Genomic DNA, 23,371 nt, shown 5'->3' on the forward strand with positions numbered 1-23,371 from the left:
TCGAGAAGTATTCCTATGTCTTCAAAAACAGCGAGAAGGTTAATGGTGACGTCGGTGTGGGAGACGGAACCAAGAGCCAGCCAATCAGAAGCCATATGGAGGCGCCCGGGAGAATTAACCTGATATTAAAACGTGTGTTCCTGTGTGTGTGTCTGACAGTCTGTGTGAACAAGACCAAGGATCCAAACGTTGCTTAATAAACTCCAACTTCAACTTGTGTTTCTCTTACCACCACAAACCACTGATATGTTTGATTATGGTCACAAGCAAGTTGGATATTTCTTAACTGTCCTTTAACCTTTCCTATGATGCTACAATGATTATATAATACCTTCAGTGTAATTAATCTTGATCACAACTAGAGTGGAGAACATTACCTCACACATTATATCAACACAACACAACACATAACAAAGTACAGTAGTTGAGTCTCATTATACAGGAACTAAGATGTTATGATGAAATATAAACTGTTCACTAGTTTATGGGTGAGTCACAGTTGTGTTGATAAGGAGGCAGATATATAGCTATTAGTATAATAAAAAGGTCATGTTTTTTAGGCTTTTTTAAGAGTTAATTGGACGTGTGTGTGTGTGTGTGTATTAAACCGTAATAAATAAAGTCTTTGCCAAACAATGATAAAAAACAATTGACTTTTTCAACAATAATAAAATACCCAGATATATTAGATATTTTCCAGGTAAACTTTCTCTTCATAAAACACAAGTAAAACAATGTCCATTTTCACTCATAAGCAACATCGTTCATCGTCAACTGCAGACTGAAGGTTCAATAAACGAATTCCAGACATCGGCACTCACTCATGGCCGCAATAAAAGTGTGTGTGTGTGTGTGTGTGTGTGTGTGTGTGTGTGTGTGTGTGTGTGTGTGTGTGTGTGTGTGTTATTGACAGAGCCTTCACGCGATACTAAACTAAAGGACAATATAAACTCAGATTTCCGATAACTGACACAACAGTTGCTGCCACACACACACACACACACACACACACACACACACACACACACACAAACACACAGGTTCATCAGCACCAATAGAGGCTCCGAGGTGACCACTGCCGAGTAAGGTGATCTTGACCTGCCAAGTTTTACAGTAACGTCTTCCTTAACACACACTGTGGCGTCTCCTCCCTCACCATTACTACTGTATTAACAAAACTACTTTATACTTTTTCTCCTTGAGTATAATTCAGACCAGCTACTTTATATTTTCATTAAGTAGTTTTAAAGAATGGGGGATTGTTAATACTTCTATACTATTATATATATTTTTTCCTAGTAATAGGATTTTGAGGAATATTTTCAAGAAATGTTTCCAGCACTGTGTAAATATTATCTGAGGTGTGTGTGTGTGTGTGTGTGTGTGTGTGTGTGTTATGGTACCGGAGCCGTACTGTACTGGCAACCGTCCGGAAGTGTCCAACAATGTGGTGAATCTAATGTATATATTACGCAGCCCACAGTTAGGTTAGGTTAGTAAGCTTTGTTCCCTTAGTGTGTCATTGGTCAGGTCCCACAGCTGTCGTGTGATACTGTGGCAAAACATTGAGGTTGGAACCATTTAACATTTATCTTCTTTTGGCCCTGATACTCCAGTCCCTCATACTCTAGTCTCTCATGCAGTTCCTAATACTGCAGTCCCTTATCCAATATCTCTCTCTCTCTCTCTCTCTCTCTCCCTCACTCCTCATCCTCACCACCTCTCTCTTTCTCCTCCCTAAACCCTGTCTTTCTCTCTCTCTCTCTCCCTCTCTCTCTCTCTCCCTTACCCCACCCCCATCTCTCTCTCCCTCACCCTCTCTCTCTCTCTCCCTCATCCCTCTCTCATCCTCATCACCTCTCTCCTCCTCCCTCACCCTGCCTCTCTCTCTCCCTCACCTCCCTCTCTCTCCCTCACCCGGTACCATCGATCCAAGGGGCGGTGAAGCTGCCAGAGAACCACGACCTCCACAGAAATACAAGTTTCATTTATTTTTGTCCCAACACACTACACCAACTTACGGTTCCTCGGTAATAGCCTCAACTCTCTGGTGTTGATAAGGTCGTAAATGGTGTGATAATGAGTGTTTTATCACGTGTTTAAAGTGTCAAGACCTACATACATATCCTCATGAGTTTGATGGCTCCCCCAAGGACGCTCATTGGCCGCCCTCGTCATCTACAATTTGTCCCTAAACGATCTGCCTCAAACGCAGAAACCCTGAACATCCACAAAACCAGAATCCACACACCCACAACTCGCACAGCCACATACCCACAAAACCTACAAAACCCACAAACCCCAAATATCTAGGTTAGATTAGGTTAGGTTAGGTTATGAAACTTTTTGAACAAACTGAAAACCCAAACATTCAGAGCATAGAAAGACAGCAAGATTTATGTACAGTATATACATAGACAGTTTATACACAGTTCCAAGAGGCGAACACCGTAAAGTCTCTCCCTTAATTGGAGTAATTGGTTATGTGGCGGCCAGTCAGGATGAAGGATGTTTTTAAATTACACCGAACACATTTCCAAGATTAAAATGAAAGATAAGGATTAACAATTTACGGTTGGGTTGGGTTTGGTACTGTTGATAAAATAGTTCATAGAAAGTAAATGTTATCATGACAGAAGCTGAAGGTTTGGTATACTACATGAGTGATCAACCACCTCTAGCTGATAACACTTCAGGTGCCAACAAAGCAACACTTGATGACAACAGCCCAGACGCTGAGGCTGCATGTCTAGGTTCAGGAGGGAGTATATCCGGCACCTTCAGGAGGGAGTATATCCGGCACCTTCAGGAGGGAGTATATCCGGCACTACCCCTTCTGCATAATGTATAGAAGACGAACCACAACAGCATCTCAGAATCCAGTAGGAAAGCTACGGAGACTGGAGGAGTGGTGCCCATGGGGAGGGGAGAAGTGTCCATGGGGAGGGGAGAAGTGTCCATGGGGGAGGGGAGAAGTGCCCATGGGGGAGGGGAGAAGTGTCCATGGGGGGAGGGGGGAGAAGTGCCCATGGGGGGGGAGGGGGAGAAGTGTCCATGGGGGAGGGGGAAGTGTCCATGGGGAGGGAGAAGTGTCCATGGGGAGGAGGGGGAGGAAGTACCATGGGGAGGGGAGAAGGTCCATGGGGGGGAGGGGAGAAGGCCCATGGGGGAGGGAGAAGTGTCCATGGGGGAGGGAGAAGTGTCCATGGGGGAGGGGAGAAGTGTCCATGGGGGAGGGGGAAGTGCCCATGGGGGAGGGGAGAAGTAACCATGGGGGGAGGGAGAAGGCCCATGGGGAGGGAGAAGGGTCCATGGGGGGAGGGGGGGCGCCCATGGGGGAGGGGAGTATGTCCCATGGGGGAGGAGAAGTGTCCATGGGGGGAGAAGTGTCCATGGGAGGAGAAGTGTCCATGGGGAGGGAGAAGTGTCCATGGGGGGAGGGGGGGGGGAAGTGCCCATGGGGAGGGGGAGAAGTGTCCATGGGGGGGAGGGGGGAAGTGCCCATGGGGAGGGGGAAGGTCCATGGGGGAGGGGAGAAGTGTCCATGGGGAGGGGCGAATCGTTATACAGGTTAATGGCTATAGCACACCGTGGTGGGCTCTTGGTACGCTGTAATGAGGGAAGGAGTGAGAATCGAGGCCTCACCAAGACCACTAACCTAACCTAACCTGATCTCCCTGCCAATTAGGTGTCAAGGGATACACACACACACACACACACACACACACACACACACACACTGCTGCCTCAAGTCTCCCCAGCAGTGTCAAGAGACCTTACTGCAGTAGACAAAGAGTGGAGTATAGAGGGTCATGGGAGAGGAAACGACAAGGTTGATTTTCGCTTGGCAGATGAGTTCCAGGGAGGGAGGGAGGGAGGATGATTGTATCAACTGTGAGGACCGCCCGGGGATGACTGTACACTCTGGGAGATGAGATGACCAGCTAGATTGTAGAGATTGTATCGTAGGAAGTCTGATGCAGTATAGGTGGGGCAGTGTTGTGGGTGGGCGAGTGTAGTGAGGCGGGCCAGTGTAGTGAGGCGGGCCAGTGTGGGCGGGCCAGTGTAGTGAGTAAGGGCAGTGTGGGGTGGGCGGGAGGCAGTGAGGCGAGGCAGAGGCGAGCCAGTGTGGGTGGGCCAGGTAGTGAGTGGGCCAGTGTGGTGGGCGAGTGTGGTGAGGCGAGCCAGTGTGGCGGGCCAGTGCAGGAGGCGGGCCAGTGTGGTGGGCGAGTGCAGTGAGGCGGGCCAGTGTGGCGGCCAGTGGCGGGCCATCAAGCGAGGTGGGGTTAGGTTAGGATTGAGATCAGCAGCAACAGTGAACGATACATGATTGTAATACAGTGTCGTGGGCAACAAGGCCCATCACTACCACACACCACCATCACCACCACCACCACCACAAACCACCATCACCACCAACACCAACACACACCACCACCACCACCAACACCAACACACACCACCACCACCACACAACCAACCATCACCACCACACCACACACCCACCATCACCACCACAACACCACACCACCACCACCACACACCAACACCACACCACCAACACCACCACACACCAACACCACACCACCACTCACCACACCCCACACCAACACCCCACCACACCACCACCACCACATCACCACCACCACCACCACCACACACCAACCACACCACCAACACCACCACACCACCATCACCACACCACCAACACCACCATCACCACACACCACACACCACCAACACCACCACACCACCACATCACCACACCACCAACACCACCATCACCACACCACCAACACCACACACCACCAACACCACCTCCACACACACCACCACACACCACCATCACCACCAACACCACACCACCAACACCACACACCACCACACCACCATCACCACCACACACCACCATCACCATACATAAAACATGAGCCCTACAACCACCACCACACACCACCATCACCACCAACACCACACACCACACACCACCACACCACCATCACCACCACCTGTATTCCCTTCACCAGTTACCATCTCGTTCACTGTCTCATAAAAACCACAAAAATCCCACGACCTCCCATAGACCAGTGAGGTTGTGTGCTTACGGAACCTGTCCAGATAAATTATTGTACAACTTATACAACCTGGGTGGTGGGGGAGGGGGGGCGGAGGGGGGAGGGAGGGGAGGGAGGGGGGGTGTTGTATGCGAGGATGGTCGGGCCCTGAAGCGAGAATTTATTTAATATACAAAAGTTTCCCCCTCCAACGATACTACTCCACCCTCCAACGCCCCTTCCCATTCTCCATCCTCCTCCAACAATACCCCCTCCTACTCCACCCTCCAACGCCCCTTCCCACTCTCCATCCTCCTCCAACAATACCCCCTCCTACTCCACCCTCCCACGCACCCCACAGTCAGTAGACATAACCCGTGTTGTGGGAATACTCGTCACCACCTCCGGCCGCCACCATCTCCTCCCATCACACATTACAAGGCAGACGACCAGATCACATCACCACATTATCAGGTGATCGAGGCAGAAGGAACAGGAAGGCGGAATACCAGTGGCTGTCTCATGTCTGCAACGTCATTCAGGCGTAATTTACAGACCATCACCCTACCTACCTATCTCCCTGCCCCTACCTCCCACGAGCCATGTCGCCTCCCTACCTACCTACCCCTCCCTAGGAGTCATGTCACCTTCCTACCCTTCCACTAACCTCCAAACACAGAGATCGACTAACCTGTGTCTGTAACCATAACAACCACACACACACACACACACACACACACACGAAGATGCAAGAAGAGAATTTACCAGCAACAGAAAACGCTTAAAGAACTAACGAACAATAAATGAGAAATTAATGAATAGTACAGGTAGAGTAGGCTCTCTCTCTCTCTCTCTCTCTCTCTCTCTCTCTCTACCTCCGTATCCCTCTCTCTACCTCCTCATCCCTCTCTCTACCTCCTCATCCCTCTCTCTACCTCCGTATCCCTCTCTCTACCTCCTCATCCCTCTCTCTATCTCCTTATCCCTCTCTCTACCTCCTCATCCCTCTCTCTACCTCCTTATCCCTCTCTCTACCTCCTTATCCCTCTCTCTACCGCCTTATCCCTCTCTCTACCTCCTTATCCCTCTCTCTACCTCCTTATCCCTCTCTCTACCGCCTTATCCCTCTCTCTCCCTTCATCAGTAGCTCAGGGGGCCAAGTCGGGAGGGGTTGGTGAGAGGGTGTGTGGTGGTGGTGGGTATTTCCTTCCCAGTTGGTAGAGCAAGCGCACTACACAGCAGCCACCCACGCTTACTCTCTTTCTCTCTCTCTCTCTCTCTCTCTACTTCCTCATCTCTCTCTCTCTCTCTCTCTACTTCCTCTCTCTCTCTCTCTCTCTCTCTCTCTCTCTCTCTCTTTTATCTCAACATAATATCTCTCGTATGTCAGCAGTTATTGCAGTATTTCTTCCGGTATAATGTTGTGAAGGGAAAGCCGCCGCCACTACCACCCACGTTACCAGATACGATAGTGTAGTGTAGTGTAGTGTAGTGTAGTGTAGTGTAGTGTACAAGCTCTTTATCTACACCGGTGGAGGTATTTTATGATTTGAGAACGTGAGATAGAGATATGAGAGAGAGAGAGAGAGAGAGAGAGAGAGAGAGAGAGAGAGAGAGAGAGAGAGAGAGAGAGAGAGATTGCTGTAGTCCTCAAAATCTTCTTCAGTTTCAGGAAAGAGCTGCACTTGGGGGTGAAATATTTGATAACCCAATTATACCTCTCAGCTCACACACACACTTCCACCCTCTCACCTCACACACACCTCCACCCTCTCAGCTCACACACACACCTCCACCCTCTCAGCTCACACACACACCTCCACCCTCTCACCTCACACACACCTCCACCCTCTCAGCTCACACACACACCTCCACCCTCTCACCTCACACACACCTCCACCCTCTCACCTCACACACACACCTCTGCCCTCTCACCTCACACACACCTCCACCCTCTCAGCACACACAAACTTCCAACCTCTCAGCTCACACAAACCTCCAACCTCTCAGCTCACACAAACTTCCAACCTCTCAGCTCACACAAACCTCCAACCTCTCAGCTCACACAAACCTCCAACCTCTCAGCTCACACAAACCTCCAACCTCTCAGCTCACACAAACCTACAACTTCTCTGCTCACACAAACCTCCAACCTCTCAGCTCACACGAACCTCCAACCTCTCAGCTTACCTCCAAATATTTCCTTCACCTATTTCACGTTTTGTTATTATTGTCTGAGACGTTATTTATCTCAGGTGACAGATACAATGATTATGGTCTGCTTCAGGGCTTCAGTACAGATAATAAGTGAAAAACATGGTAGAATCTGACTGAGAAATATCTTGTGTGTGTGTGTGTGTGTGTGTGTGTGTGTGTGTGTTTGTCCGATAACTGGGGTAATATCCTTAGTATTGATAACCTAACCTATAGTATTTTATTATGACGAGAAGCCTTTATATGGCCAGCGATCTCTGTACCTGCGTCGCTTCACCTCCACCTTGTGGGGGTGCTGCCGCATGCGGTCGCTCAGGTATTCTATCAGATGATCTTAAATGGATAAACATAATATTTTTATCAAGAGCTTTTGTGATCATCTGGCGGGATCCCACGCACTCGCCAGTGTTCCAGAGCGCGCAGGTTCATACTGATTTACAGAGTTTTACCAAGTGAGAGTTAGTCTATATTTCCCTAACGTTTTATTAAGCCTATTGCTATATTTCCAAGAGACATTATATGAGATTTATTTTATATTCATTGCATAAATACAAAATAACTCTGGAGATGAAAATGGTGCAAAGAGTGTGTGTAGGGAAGGTTGTGGTGCAGGAGGAGGGTGGTAACAGTGTTGTGGCGCCAGCGTGTAGGTGGGCTGGAGACTGGAGCCTGGAAAGGCTGGAGTGCGGGTGCTCAGTAGCTCGCTAGACCTGGCCAGGTGAGGTGTGTACCGCTGATCCCGGAGCTGGCAAGGCTGGTGAGTGTTCCTCCCCCTCTTATCCTGCCACATGAGGCCGTCCTCTTCACCCTCCCACTGTAACATATTATACGTTGATGGTTCACGTGTGGAGAGTTGATGAAGAGAATGTTGTAGTGATGAAGGTTGGATAATGTTAACACCTGAGTGACCCACCTGTTGAGTGTGGCCGATCACAGATTCATGATGTGATAAAAGACCTGGCGAGAGAGCCTTCCAAGGACTCCCTCCCTCACACGGCCCCGGGGATGGCGGTCCCCAGTGGCTTGTGTTGCTGCCGGTACATGAAGGCCGGGCCACCGTGGGCCAGTAATGGTGCCGGTACGTGAAGGTCGGGCCAGCGTAGGCCAGTAATGGTGCCGGTACATGAAGAACGGGCCGGCGTGAGCCAGTAATGGTGCCGGTACATGAAGACCGGGCCAGCGTGGGCCAGTAATGGTACCGGTACGTGAAGGTCGGGCCAGCGTAGGCCAGTAATGGTGCCGGTACATGAAGGCCGGGCCAGCGTGGGCCAGTAAAGGGTGCCGGTACATGAAGACAGGGCCAGCGTGGGCAAGTAATGGTGCCAGTACATGAAGAACGGGCCAGTGTGGGCCAGCAATGGTGCCAGTACACGGTAGTCACGGTGTGAACTGTACTGGTTTCAGAACTGGGGGACACTGGGATGAGTCACACAGACGCCTGGGTGGTGGCACACACACACAGGTTATAATGATACAGGACACCAGCGATACTAGTACACATTCCTCATTATACTAACACAACTATATAACATTCCCTAACATAATAACGGTACAGCTACAGAACGGTACAGTTACTTACGGTACAGTTACTTACGGTACAGCTACATACGGTACAGCTACAGAACGGTACAGCTACAGAACGGTACAGTTACTTACGGTACAGTTACTTACGGTACAGTTACTTACGGTACAGTTACTTTTGCTACAGGCACAGCACGGTACAACTACAAACGGTACAACTACAGAACGGTACAGCTACAGAACGGTACAACTACAAACGGTACAACTACAGAACGGTACAGCTACAGAACGGTACAACTACAAACGGTACAACTACAGAACGGTACAGCTACAGAACGGTACAACTACAAACGGTACAACTACAGAACGGTACAACTTTGATGAATGAAGAGTAAATGGGCTACAATTGTCTCTTATATATATATATATAGGAGTTATAGATAATGTATTAGTGAATTATAGAGAACAAACAACGGATAAAAACCATTAATAATCGATTTAATGGGAGATATAAATAAAGAGTAAATGGTCTATAATTCTGCTTAATCGTTTGTTACTTGGCAGTGATGTTGTATAATGAGCCATCCGAGACGACCTGGCTATAATTGTCCTTATCTCTCCCTTGTGGGTATTACGTCAGCAGTCTGTCGAGTTGAATCTTTTAGGTGAAGTGGGTGTGTTGTGGGCGTGTGTGTGTGAGGGGGGTGTGTGTGGGGGGTAAGTGTGTGTGTGGGGGAAGAAGGGGGTGTGTCTGTAGGGGTGTGTGTGTGTAAAAGGTGGGGTGTGTGTGTGTGGGGGGGTGTTGTGGGGCGTGTGTGTGGGGTGTTGTGTGTATCAGGTGTGTGTGAGGGGGCAGGGCGTGTGTGTGTGGGGCGTGTGTGTGTGGGGGTGTGTCTGTAGGGTGTGGGGGTGCTGTGGGGCGTGTGTGTGAGGGGGTAGCAGGGTGTGTGTGGGGGTGTTGTGGGTGTGTCTGTAGGGGTGTGTGGGGGGTGTTGTGTGTGTGTCTGTAGGGGTGTGTGTGTGGGGGGTGTTGTGGGTGTGTCTGTAGGGTGTGTGTGGGGGGGTGTTGGGGGCGTGTGTGTGTGGGGGGTGTTGTGGGTGTGTCTGGGGTGTGTGTGTTGTGTGTCTCAGGGGTGTGTGGGGGGTGTGTCTGTAGGTGTGTGTGGGGGGTGGCTCTAGGGTGTGTGTGGGGGGGGCAGGGGTGTGTCTCAGAGGTGTGTATGTGTGTCTGTAGGTGTGTGTGTAAAGGGGGTGTGTCTGTAGGGTGTGTGTGGGGGTGTTGTGGGCGTGTGTGTGGGGTGGGGGGGGTGGGCAGGGGTGTGTCTGTAGGGTGTGTATGTGGGGGTGTTGTGGGTGTGTCTGTAGGGGTGTGTGGGGGGTGTTGTGGGTGTGTCTGTAGGGTGTGTGTGGGGGGGGTGTTGTGGGCGTGTGTGTGTGGGGGTGCTGTGGGCGTGTGTTGTGGGCGTGTAGGGGGTGGGTGTGTGTGTGTGTGTGTGTGGGGGTGTTGTGTGTGTGTGGGGGTGGGGAGCAGGGGTGTGTCTGTAGTGTGTGTGTGGGGTGTTGTGGGGTGTGGGAGGTGTGTTAGGGGTGTGTCTGTAGGTGTGTGTGTGTGGGAGGTGTGTTGTGGGTGTGTGGGAGGTGTGTTGTGGGTGTGGTTATGTAGGAGGGGTGGGTGTGTGTTGTGGGAGGTGTGCGTGTCAGATGGTGGGGGGGGTTACATCCATACATATATTTTGGTATGCATTCACCCTTGTGTGTACTGTATGTCACCTGGAGGTCTTAAGGTGGAAATAACCTAACCTAACCTCACACAATCTAAGGCTAGCCTAACCTAACCTAACCTAACCTAACCTAACCTCACACAATCTAAGGCTAGCTTAACCTAACCTAACCTAACCAGGGAGAACTGTGAGCCTTATTGTTGGAGTGAGCGCCAGAACCTGACCTAACCTAACCAGACCTTACCTAACCTAACATAACGTTACCAAGAGTCGTAATACTGTTATACACTTCTCTGTACTGTAAATGTTCAGCTTTAGTTTCACGTGTAAATAATCTTTCTTACCTCTTTAACGTCATGTTGATGTGTTTCATACAGAGGTATTCTCTCTCTCTCTCTCTCTCTCTCTCACCACAGGGAGTGTTAATGTATTGAGTCAAATAGATATAAAACCCACTGATGTGTTTCCAAGGTGTACTGCATGTAGGGTTCTGTTCAGAAGTAAGTGTGGGTTTGTGTAGTCATGTGTGTAAGTATAGGTATGTAAGTGTAAGTTTGTGTAGTCATGTGTGTAAGTGTGTAGTGAGGATGGTGTGGTGTGGCAGGGGAGGGTTGACACTGGAAATTAAGGTAATAACCTTACCTGGCTTCATTAGCTTAATTACTTACCTGGTGATCTCTACATTATCAACCTGTGATCTCATTATTTACCAATGATTTCATTATAATGAGACCACAGGTAATAATGAGAATACAGGTAGATAATTATCTACCTGTATTCTCATTATCTACCTGTGGTCTCATTATCTACCTAATGGTCTCATTATCTACCTGTGGTCCCATTATCTACCTCTTCTTATAATGGTAGAACGACCTAACAAGCTATTGGTGTGTGTTAAAGAGAATACCGTAATAAAGGGAACAGCTTAATAATGACTGGGTCAAATGACATGGGAATAATAGTTGGGTGATGAGAAAGGAAGATGATGACAGGAGCTTAGTGAGGAAGAGTCGGTGAGAGAAGGAAGGAAGAGCCAAGGTGGAGGTGTTAATGTGATGAGAGTGACCAGAAAGATAATGTGATGAGGAAGACATGATGATGATTTAGATGATAGAGAGCGAGAGAGAGAGTATAGCCAAACGAACGAGACGATTCATTATACAACCGAGGAAGCTTTCAGATGACGGAGGAGTCATTGTGATGGTCGCAAGTCACCAATACAAGGAGATGTTTTTACTGGACGGAACTGTAGACCCGGCAGTGGGGACAGGAAATGTGAATACGAATCACTGGCAGATCAAAGGGAAGAGGAATGGGGGACAAGAGGGAGAAGAGGAGAGAGGGAAGGGGAGAAAGGAGATAAATTAAAGAGAGGAGGAACAGGAAGAAGAAGAGGAGAAGGGAAAAGAGGAGGAGGAAGTGAAAGGTTTTATTTACATAATAGAGGTGATAAGGTGTCTGTCTTCTCGAGGTTAATTAACACAAAAAAAGACCATGATATGAGAGAGAGACAAAAACAATTGTGATAATGACAAAAAAGACAAAAAATACCGAGTGTGAAATAGAGAATAATGATAAAAATGACAATGAGAAAAATACCGACTTGGTGAAGAGAATGAAGCGACAGCTGGAAAAACCAAGAGCAGCGGCAGACGAGGAGGGCTGACTTGAGGCGCCACGGGTCAAGGGAGCTTACCACTCACTGAGGTCAGGTCAAGTTAGGTTCGGTGATATGGTCAGGTTAGGTTAGAATGAAGTTAGGTCCAAGTTAGGTTAGGTCAAGTTAGGATAGGTTAAGTTAGGTCAGGTTAGGTCTAAGGTAAATTAGGCCAAGTTAGGTTAGGTCAAGTTAGGTTAGGGTAAGTTAGGTCAGGTTAGGTCAGGGTAGGATTAGGTCAAATTAGGTTAGGTGGGTCAGGTTGGGTTTATTTATAAAGGAAAATATACCTGTATCGAATATGAGTTTGTGACCTGTAATGAGGAGGAAGGAAGGGGTGGAGGGAAGGGGTGGAGGGAAGAAGGGATGAAGGAAAAGGAAGAGTGGGGAAGGAAGGGGTGATGGAAGAAGGGATGAAGGAAAGTAAGGGGAGGAGAAAGGAAGGAGTGGAGGGAAGAAGGGATGAAGGAAAAGGAAGGAGTGGAGGGAAGGAAGGGATTGGAGGGAAGAAGGGATGAAGGAAAGTAAGGAGGAGAAGGAAGGTGGAGAGAAGGAAGGGAGGAGGAAGGAAGAATTGAGGGAAGAAGGGATGAAGGAAGGAAGAAGAGTGGAGGAAGGAAGGATGGAGGAAGAAGGGATGAAGGAAAGTAAGGGGAGGAGAGAAGGAAAGGGGTGGAGAGAGAAGGAAGAGGAGGGAAGGAAGGGGTGGGGAAGAAGGGAATGAAGGAAAGGAAAGGAGTGGAAGGGAAGAAGGGATGAAGAAAGAAAGTAAGGGTGGAGGGAAGGAAGGGGTGGAGGGAAGAAGGGATGAAGGAAAGTAAGGGGAGGAGAGAAGGAAGGAATGAAGGGAAATCAACAGTGATGGGCATAGAATGAAGCTCCTTGGCGTCAACACAGTTTAGGTAGCCGTTGCCATAGTGACGTCGACGGCATCACAGCACCAGCATTCAGGAGGACAGACGTGACGGGTCTCTTTCACAGCTCGCTATAGTCACGTTGGGTTAGGTTAGTGTTAGGTTAGGTTAGGTTAGTGTTAGGTTAGGTTAGTGTTAGGTTAGGTTAGTGTTAGGTTAGTGTTAGGTTAGGCTAGTGTTAGGTTAGGTTAGTGTTAGGTTAGGTTAGGTTAGGTTAGTGTTAGGTAACTTTCTGATATCCTTAAATGGGTCAGACAAATATAACTGCCATTAAGGTTGACACCTGCATGGTTACCGCTGCCCCCCACCCCTCGTCATCCACCCTACCATACCCACCCTCAACCACCCTTAACTACCTAATTGCTATTTAATAGCTGTGGTCCCTATTGTTACCACTAATAGCTGGGCAGTTCCTTTGACATGTTGACACACGCCGCAGAGTGACCCTAGAGACTTAATGAAGTACAGGTAGATTATGGCCACCTGGCTGATGGGTCACTGATGCTAGTAGATGAGGCCCTCTGACCATGCTAGTAGATGAGGCCCTCTGACCATGCTAGTAGATGAGGCCCTCTGACCATGCTAGTAGATGAGGCCTCTGACCATGCTAGTAGATGAGGCCCTCTGACCATGCTAGTAGATGAGGCCCTCTGACCATGCTAGTAGATGAGGCCCTCTGACCATGCTAGTACATGAGGCACTCTGACCATGCTAGTACATGAGGCACCTTGAGGCACTAGTAGAGAAGGAATCATCTATCCCACTACTACCCTCCCCCTCTCCCCCCCCCTCCCCCTCTCCCCCCCTCCCCTCTCCCCCTCTCCCCTCTCCCCCCCTCCCCCTCTCTTCCCCCTTTTCTCTTTGTGTTACGCCCACTCATGATGACGTCACCGGGGCTGGGTGACGTCATAACATTTTCAGGGAACCAATGGGGTGAGCCAGGCAAGAGCACCGCCCACACCAATACAGTCGGTACTTTATCTTGAAGAAATACAATAACACTGGTACTGTGATGTGTAATGACATACTCCTTCCTCCCATCCCTTCCCTCCCATCCCTTCCCTCCCACCTTCCCTACCTTCCTCCATCCCTTCCCTCCCCATCCCTTCCCTACCTTCCCTCCATCCTTCCTCCCATCCTTCCCTCCATCCCTTCCTCCTCCCTTCCCTCCATCCCTTCCTCCATCCCTTCCCCTACCTTCCCTCCCATCCTTCCCTCCATCCCCTTCCTCCCATCCTTCCCTCCATCCCTTCCCTCCCATCCCTCTCTTCCCTCCATCCCTACCTTCCCTCCATCCTACCTTCCCCTCCATCCCACCTTCCCCCATCCCCTTCCCTACCTCCCCATCCTTCCCTCCCATCCCTTCCCTACCTTCCTCCCATCCCTTCCCTCCCATCCTTCCCTACCCTTCCCTCCCATCCCTTCCCTCCCATCCCTTCCTCCATCCCTTCCTCCATCCCTTCCCTACCTTCCCTCCATCCTTCCTCCCATCCTTCCCTACCTTCCCCTCCATCCCTTCCCTCCCATCCCTTCCCTCCCATCCCTTCCTCCCATCCCATCCCTACCTTCCCTCCCATCCCTTCCCTCCCATCCCTTCCCTCCCATCCCCTACCTTCCCTCCCATCCCTCCTTCCTCCATCCCCCCTTCCCTTCCCTCCCATCCCCTTCCCTCCCATCCCTTCCTCCATCCCTTCCCTCCCATCCCTTCCTCCCATCCTTCCTCCCATCCCTTCCCCTACCCTTCCCTCCCATCCCTTCCTCCATCCCTTCCCTCCCCCCCCTTCCCTCATCCCTTCCCTACCTTCCCTCCCATCCCTTCCCTCCCATCCTCCCATCCTTCCCTCCCATCCCTTCCTCCATCCTTCCTCCATCTCCTTCCCTCCCATCCCTACCTTCCTCCCACCCCTCCATCCCTACCTTCCTCCCCTCCTTCCCTCCCATCCCTTCCCTCCCATCCTTCCCTCCCATCCCTTCCCTCCCATCCCTTCCTCCCATCCCTTCCTCCTTCCCTCCCATCCTTCCCTCCCATCCCTTCCCTCCCCCCCCCCCCCTTCCCCGTCACCAGTAATGGGGAGTTTTTGTTTAGTAACCAGATATTGTAATGGCGAGGAATTCAGTCGTGGTTAGTTGAGAACAGGAGGTGTACGTGGTAAATCCCTCAGGTGTGTGTACAGTGTATGTGTGTATGTATGTATGTATGTATGTATGTAATATATATTTATTTATTAATCGTATAACACTCGTACACATTTCACACCAAAGTTAATACAAGAGAAAATGGTTTTAAAACGATTAACCCAAACAAACCTAACCTAACCCAACCCAACCTAAACTAACCTAACCTAACCTAACCTAACCTAACCTAACCTAACCCAGCAACCTAACTCAACCTAACCTAAGCTAACCCTTCCTCTCCTAACCTAACCTAACCAAAACAAACTGGTAGAGAGAGTTGTATCATGGAACAAAACACAACATAACACTTACAGTAAAGCTATTAATTATTTTTACTGTGACGATAATTAAAAATTCGGAAAAATACGGCCACAAAATTATGATGACAATAAAAAATAAATAATGAGAACGGTGAGGAAAATAATGATGAAAACGGTGAGGAAAATAATAATGTAAACGGTGAGGAAAATAATAATGAAAACGGTGAGGAAAATAATAATGAGAACGCTAGGGAATTAATTTTCATTCATTAATTCAGGAGAAAATATGGAAATGAGAGGTGTGGCTCTTGCTGTGGGCAGTGTGGTGTAGTGGAGGCTCTTGCTGTGGGCAGTGTGGTGTAGTGGAGGCTCTTGCTGTGGGCAGTGTGGTGTAGTGGGGGCTCTTGCTGTGGGCAGTGTGGTGTAGTGGAGGCTCTTGCTGTGGGCGGTGTGGTGTAGTAGGGGCTCTTGCTGTGGGCAGTGTGGTGTAGTGGGGCTGCCGTGGGCAGTGTGGTGTAGTGGGCTCTTGCTGTGGGCGGTGTGGTGTGGTGGAGGCTCTTGCTGTGGGCAGGTGTGGTGTAGTGGGCTCTTGCTGTGGGCGGTGTGGTGTAGTGGAGGCTCTTGCTGTGGGCGGTGTGGTGTAGTGGAGGCTCTTGCTGTGGGCAGTGTGGTGTAGTGGAGGCTCTTGCTGTGGGCGGTGTGGTGTAGTGGAGATCTTGCTGTGGGCAGTGTGGTGTGTGGGGCTCTTGCTGTGGGCGGTGTGGTGTGTAGTGGGGGGCTCGCTGTGGGCAGTGTGGTGTAGTGGGGGCTCTTGCTGTGGGCAGTGTGGTGTAGTGGGGGCTCTTGCTGTGGGCGGTGTGGTGTAGTGGAGGCTCTTGCTGTGGGCGGTGTGGTGTAGTGGGGTCTCTTGCTGTGGGCGGTGTGGTGTAGTGGAGGCTCTTGCTGTGGGCAGTGTGGTGTAGTGGGGCTCTTGCTGTGGGCGGTGTGGTGTAGTGGGGTCTCTTGCTGTGGGCGGTGTGGTGTAGTGGGGAGGGCTCTTGCTGTGGGCGGTGTGGTGTAGTGGGGGCTCTTGCTGTGGGCAGTGTGGTGTAGTGGGGGCTCTTGCTGTGGGCAGTGTGGTGTAGTGGGGCTCTTGCTGTGGGCGGTGTGTGTGGTGTAGTGGAGGGCTCTTGCTGTGGGCAGTGTGGTGTAGTGGAGGCTCTTGCTGTGGGCGGTGTGGTGTAGTGGAGGCTCTTGCTGTGGGCGGTGTGGTGTAGTGGGGGCTCTTGCTGTGGGCAGTGTGGTGTAGTGGAGGCTCTTGCTGTGGGCAGTGTTGTAGTGGAGGCTCTTGCTGTGGGCAGTGTGGTGTAGTGGGGTCTCTTGCTGTGGGCGGTGTGGTGTGGTGGGGCTCTTGCTGTGGGCAGTGTGTGGTGTAGTGGGGGCTCTTGCTGTGGGCAGTGTGGTGAGGGCTCTTGCTGTGGGCAGTGTGGTGTAGTGGGGGCTCTTGCTGTGGGCAGTGTGGTGTAGTGGGGAGGGCTCTTGCTGTGGGCAGTGTGGTGTGGTGGAGGCTCTTGCTGTGGGCGTGTGTGTAGTGGGGGCTCTTGCTGTGGGCGGTGTGGTGTAGTGGGGGCTCTTGCTGTGGGCAGTGTGGTGTAGTGGGGGCTCTTGCTGTGGGCGGTGTGGTGTGGTGGGCTCTTGCTGTGAGGCGTGTGTGGTGTAGTGGGGGCTCTTGCTGTGGGCGGTGTGGTGTAGTGGGGGCTCTTGCTGTGGGCGGTGTGGTGTGGTGGGTCTCTTGCTGTGGGCGGTGTGGTGTAGTGGGGGCTCTTGCTGTGGGCGGTGTGGTGTAGTGGGTGCGCTGTGGGCGGTGTGGTGTAGTGGGGTCTCTGCTGTGGGCGGTGTGGTGTAGTGGGGGCTCTTGCTGTGGGCAGTGTGGTGTAGTGGGCTCTTGCTGTGGGCAGTGTGGTGTAGTGGGGGCTCTTGCTGTGGGCAGTGTGGTGTAGGGGGTCTCTTGCTGTGGGCGGTGTGGTGTGGTGGGGCTCTTGCTGTGGGCGGTGTGGTGTAGTGGGGCTCTTGCTGTGGGCGGTGTGGTGTAGTGGGGTCTCTTGCTGTGGGCAGTGTGGTGTAGTGGGGGGCTCTTGCTGTGGGCAGTGTGTGGTGTAGTGGGGCTCTTGCTGTGGGCGGTGTGGTGTAGTGGGGGCTCTTGCTGTGGGCGGTGTGTGGTGTAGTGGGGGCTCTTGCTGTGGGCAGTGTGTGGTGTGTGGTCTTTGCTGTGGGCAGTGTGGTAGTGGGGAGGCTCTTGCTGTGGGCAGTGTGTGGTGTAGTGGGGGCTCTTGCTGTGGGCGGTGTGTGTAGTGGGGGGCTCTTGCTGTGGGCAGTGTGTGGGTCATCATGCCTTATCCTCCAAACCACAATGTTATCACGCCTAACACACACACACACACACACACACACACACACACACACACACACACACACACACACACACACACACACACACACACACACACACACACACACACTATACCAGATTAAGACCAAATTAATAATAATAATAATAATAATAATAATAATAATAATAATATAATAATAATAATAATAATAATAATAATAATAATAATAATAATAATAATAATGATAATAATAATAATGTTGTCTTCCTTTCACCTCACCCTCCATCACCCACCCTCACCCTCCAACACCCACCCTCACGCTCCGCCACCTCCAACACCCCACAACACTTCATAACTGTGCACCATCACCCTCCAACACCCACCCTACCCTCCAACACCCTCCCTCCACTCCAACATCCACCTCACCCTCCAACACCCACACCCTCACCCTCCACCTCCCTCACGCTCCACCTCCAACACCCACCAACACTTCATAACTGTGCACCCTCACCCTCCAACACCCACCCTCACCCTCCAACACCCTCCCTCACCCTCCAACACCCTCCCTCACGCTCCGCCAACATTTTATCCCTAAACTTGAAGCCATTATGTATGTAGACTTTTAAAAGATGGCGGCCCCTGGCGTGTGTCATAACATGTGGAGCATTATAGAGTTTATCCCACTCACTGTGTCTCACTCATTGTATCCCATTTACTGCATCCCACTCACTGTGTCTCACTCATTGTATCCCATTTCCTGCACCCCACTCACTGTATCCCACTCACTGTGTCTCACTCATTGTATCCCATTTACTGCACCCCACTCACTGTATCCCACTCACTCTATCCCATTCATTGCATCATTCATTGTATCCCACTCACTGCACCTCACTCACTGTATCCCACTCACTCTATCCCACTCAATGCATCATTCATTGTATCCCACTCACTGCACCTCACTCATTGTATCCCACTCAGTGCATCCCACTCAGTGCATCCCTCTCATTGTATCCCACCATTGTATCCAACCCAACACTATTATCCCCAGTTGGCCAGACTAAGAGAGGCAGGGGCCAACTTTTCATTCACAACTCATCTTTAAACCTTTGACGTAAAACCTTCTCGTATTATTCCTCTCTCAGTCAAGGTTGAGAGGGTCGTTCTCAAGCTTGTGAATAATAACTTGTCTAATCTAAGTTTGGATACTGTGATCATGGTATCTGGGTGTGGCTATAGGTGTGGTCATGGTATCTGGGTGTGGCTATAGGTGTGGTCATGGTATTTGAGTGTGGCTATAGGTGTGGTTATGATATCTGAGTGTGGATACTGTGGTCATGGTATCTGGGTGTGGCTATAGGTGTGGTTATGATATCTGAGTGTGGATACTGTGGTCATGGTATTTGAGTGTGGCTATAGGTGTGGTCATGGTATTAAAGAGTTAAAACAGGATAAAAACACGTGACAGATAATACAATGGGACAGGGTCACTAAAGGCGACCCTCAGCCAGCCTGTGTAGTTAAAGGGCCAGCGAGTCACGTCAGGGAGGGTTGGAATGGAGCCAACTTTTGCTTCCATCACCGACGGTCCATTGACGCCCACCGTCTTGGGGGTCCAGTTGAAACCACTACACGAGAACTAGTTTACTTATTGATAAATTAAGAAAAGCGATCTGTGGGTGAGAGAGAGAGAGAGAGAGAGAGAGAGAGAGATTAGGTAAAGATTATACACATCTACGGGAAATAAGGGCATGAAAAGATGAGTGTGTGGAGTTGAGAAGGTGAGTGGGAGGACTGAGTGGGAGGAAGAAGGGATGAGTGAGAAGTGGTGACTGGGTGGGTTAGTGGAGTTTAACACTCTCTTGCTCCTCATTAACGTCACCTCCTACACAGTGCAAATGATTATCACCTTTAATAACCTCATAATTACGAACTATATTATCAAACATTAGTGACGTCGTTAATAGCTCTCGCAACACTAATGATAATCTTTCTTCTATATTATCATCACTACCACCATTACTGCCACCACTACAACCATCACTACCACCACCACTACAACCATCACTACCACCACTACTACCACCACTACCACCACTACAACCATCACTACCACCATCACTACCACCATTACTACCACCACTACCACCACTACAACCATCACCCCCACCATCACTACCACCATTACTACCACCACTACAACCATCACTACCACCACTACAACCATCACTACCACCATCACTACCACCATTACTACCACCACTACAACCATCACTACCACCATTACCATCACGCCTTCCGGGAACATCAGCATTTATCACCATTACTTGAACAACATTATTCTGCTACCACCATATCTTCCAAGACCACCACCCCACCTTCTTTGCAGCAACTGCACCTTCCAGCTACCACCACCTTCTTTCCCTGCCCTTCCTTCCTACCTTCCAGCACTTCCACCTTCAGCACCACCACCTTCAATTTCCTACCACCCTTCCAGCACCACCCCACCCCTTCCAGCACCACCACCCCTTCCAGCACCCCTTTCAGGACCACCACCTTCAGCACCCTACCTTCTTCCCTACCTTTCAGGACCACCACCCTTCCAGCACCACCACCTTGCTTCCTTCAGCACCAACACCTTCAGCACCACCACCACCTTTCAGGACCACCACCCAGCCCAGCACCACCACACGCCCAGCACCAGCACCTTTGGCTACACCACCACCTTTCAAGTTTACTGTAGCACCACCACCACCTTCCTTTAACACCTTCAGCACCACCACCACCTTCAGCACAACACCTTCACTTTACCCACCACCTTTCAGGACCCTACCTTGCTTCTACCACCCCTTTCCAGGACCACCACCTTCAGCACCACCACCTTCAGCTACCTTTGTAGCACCACAGCCCAGCACCACCACACACTCAGGACCACCACCCCTTCAGGACCAACACCCCTTCCAGCATCACCACCACCCCTTTCAGGACCACCACCCCTTCCAGCACCACCACCGCTTCCGAGAACACCATCACTTACCACCAGCCTTTCCCGGAACTCAGCAACAATAGTAATCTGCCATCACCACCAATACCAACAAGCTTTCCAGGAATACTAATAGCTTCCTAAACTCCTGCCAATTTTCTTCTCATTACGTCTTAACCCTCATCATCTTCACCAAACCTTTGCCTATATAACACTGAGTTCCTGTTATATCACACACACACACACACACACACACACACACACACACACACACACACACACAGCATTACGGTCTCCTAGTTTATCAGTGAGACAACAGGAGCCGACCATGAAGTGCTCCCCCTCTCTGTATTTTCCGGATCTATAGTTTTGGACACAGGGAGCTTAAATGTGGTAGGGAGGTGCGGGTGGTAGAGGGGATCGTCGTGCACTGTTTCCTGTCCAAAATGGCAGAGATGATGACGTAGGTTCTGAGACAGTCAATATTGAATATTCGGTTAACTTTGCATACGAATATTATTTTTATTATTTTTTCCAGTTTTGTCTCATTACGTTTCTGGTAAATTAAAACAAAATAATAAGTTCTAAAATTTCACAATAAAATAAATCTTACTTTACAATAAAAACACTTAATTGCTTTTGCTGGAAAAATGATAAGTTCCAAAAATAAACAAAACCATATAAAGAATCATTAGGTTAGGTTACATTAGGTTAGGTTAGATTAGATTAGGTTAGGTTAGATTAAGTTAGGTTAGGTTAGGTGAAGTTAGGTCAGGTTAGTTGAGGTTAAGTCAGAATACATCACATTAAAGCGAGTTACCTACCTAAGGGTGACGCAGTAATTTATGATCGATCTGGGGGCCTGTGAGGACAAAGCTGTAGGAGGCTGTTGTCTTTAGCGAGGACCTGGAGGCGAGCCTTTATGACTGGGGGAGGGAGGGAGGGAGAAGGAGGGAGGGAGGGAGGAAGGAGGAGGGAGGAGGGAGGGAGGAGGGAAGGTGCTTCATCTCACATAACGATAGGAAGTTCATAAGTCTTAGTCTCGTTCTGCATTATTCATTTTATATTTTGTTTTCTGTTTTTGTCTTAAAAGTTCATTCATGACCTTGAAAATTACGTGTTCAAAATATTAATATGAAGTCAAACTCAAAAAGCTTGAAGTTAGATTTGGGATTAGGCCAGGTTAGGTTAGGACAGGTTAGGTTAGGTTAGGTTAGGTTAGGTTAGGTTAGGTTAGGTCAGGTCAGATTAGGACAGGTTAGGTTAGGTTAGGTCAGGTCAGGTCAGGTCAGGTTAGGTCAGGTCAGGTCAGGTCAGGCCAGGTTAGGTCAGGTCAGGTCAGGTCAGGTCAGGCCAAGTTAGGTTAGGTTTGGTCATAACCTAACCTAACCTGTGTGGGGTGAGTGTTGGCCATGTGTTATTTATATCTTAAAGGGGAGAGTGAGGAGGAGGGGAGAGAAAGTAGAGACACACATATATGTATAACAGAGACTACTGTCCGACACACATTATACCAGCGAGTATATTTGTCCGACACACATTATACCAGCGAGTATATTTGTCCAACACACATTATACCAGCGAGTATATTTGTCCGACGTGTGCAATTATGGTGACTCGAAATTCTTTAATAAGTTGCTAATCTGCCCTACCCTAAACCTAACCTAACCTAACCAAACATAACCAAACGAAACCTAACCAAACCAATCATACCCAAACATAACATAACCTAACCAAACGAAAACTAAAGAAACCAGACCAAACGGAACTTAACCAAATGGTGCAGTAATGGAAGCAGCAGTTTAAGTGTCTAGCTAAATAAGTGTTCATGTATCTGTTATTTCTCTTTGGATGTCAGACGTTCATCTCACCTCTCACGGGACAAATGTTCTCTTCCCCCTCACCATAAATGTTCCGATTTTCATTATCTTTCAGCACAAGAACAGATTAAATTGTAATGTTCTCTTTGTGGGTATGAAATCTGAAATCTTGTAACATTAAAGATCAAGTTGTGGGAGGCCTTTTGTCACAAGTGAAATTTAGTTTGTTTGTGTCATTAAAGTTGTAATGTAGTGGATCTACCTTGCTGAGATATGGGTGTTTGTGTAGACTTTATGTCGTCCAAAAGACAAACTCGAATAACGCTCGGCACCCCACAGGCAGGACAGCTAATAGGTAGACAGACTGATAAATACACATTATGATGATGCTTCCTATTTAAACTATATTAGACAGGAAAGAGACAGAAAGAACGAATGCCACCATAACTATATGATGTTCCTCGTCACTCTTCTTCCTCCTACAGGCAGGGCAGCTGGTCGGCGCCGTGAGGCTGGCCTGGGCCCGCTGCCGCCATGGACGAAAGTGAGACTGAGGCAGCAGAGACGGAACCTCTTGTGCGTCACGGGAGCAGCAGTGATGTGGCAGCCAGGCGAGGCGTCGTGAGTACGAATCGTTCACCAGGTCGTCCACACATCAGGCCTCGTCTCTCACTTGTCCCCGAGAC

The 23,371-nt window shown here is 49.6% G+C and overlaps 1 protein-coding gene across 1 annotated transcript in view; it reads left to right on the plus strand.

The window, feature by feature from the left end:
• Positions 1–7,911: 7,911 nt before the first annotated feature.
• Positions 7,912–23,371, plus strand: part of LOC121873439 (neurensin-1-like) — a 23,106-nt gene continuing 7,646 nt past the window's right edge. The window contains exons 1-2 of the mRNA XM_042377018.1: positions 7,912–8,025; positions 23,171–23,371. The exon at positions 23,171–23,371 is cut by the window's right edge and continues 178 nt beyond it. Of these exons, the coding sequence (XP_042232952.1) occupies positions 23,220–23,371 (152 nt within the window). The 5' untranslated portion in view covers positions 7,912–8,025; positions 23,171–23,219. The remainder of the gene's footprint in view (positions 8,026–23,170) is intronic.

This window comes from Homarus americanus, unplaced genomic scaffold (genome assembly GCF_018991925.1).
Source record: "Homarus americanus isolate GMGI-L3 unplaced genomic scaffold, GMGI_Hamer_2.0 scaffold11151, whole genome shotgun sequence".
NCBI lineage: Eukaryota > Metazoa > Arthropoda > Malacostraca > Decapoda > Nephropidae > Homarus > Homarus americanus.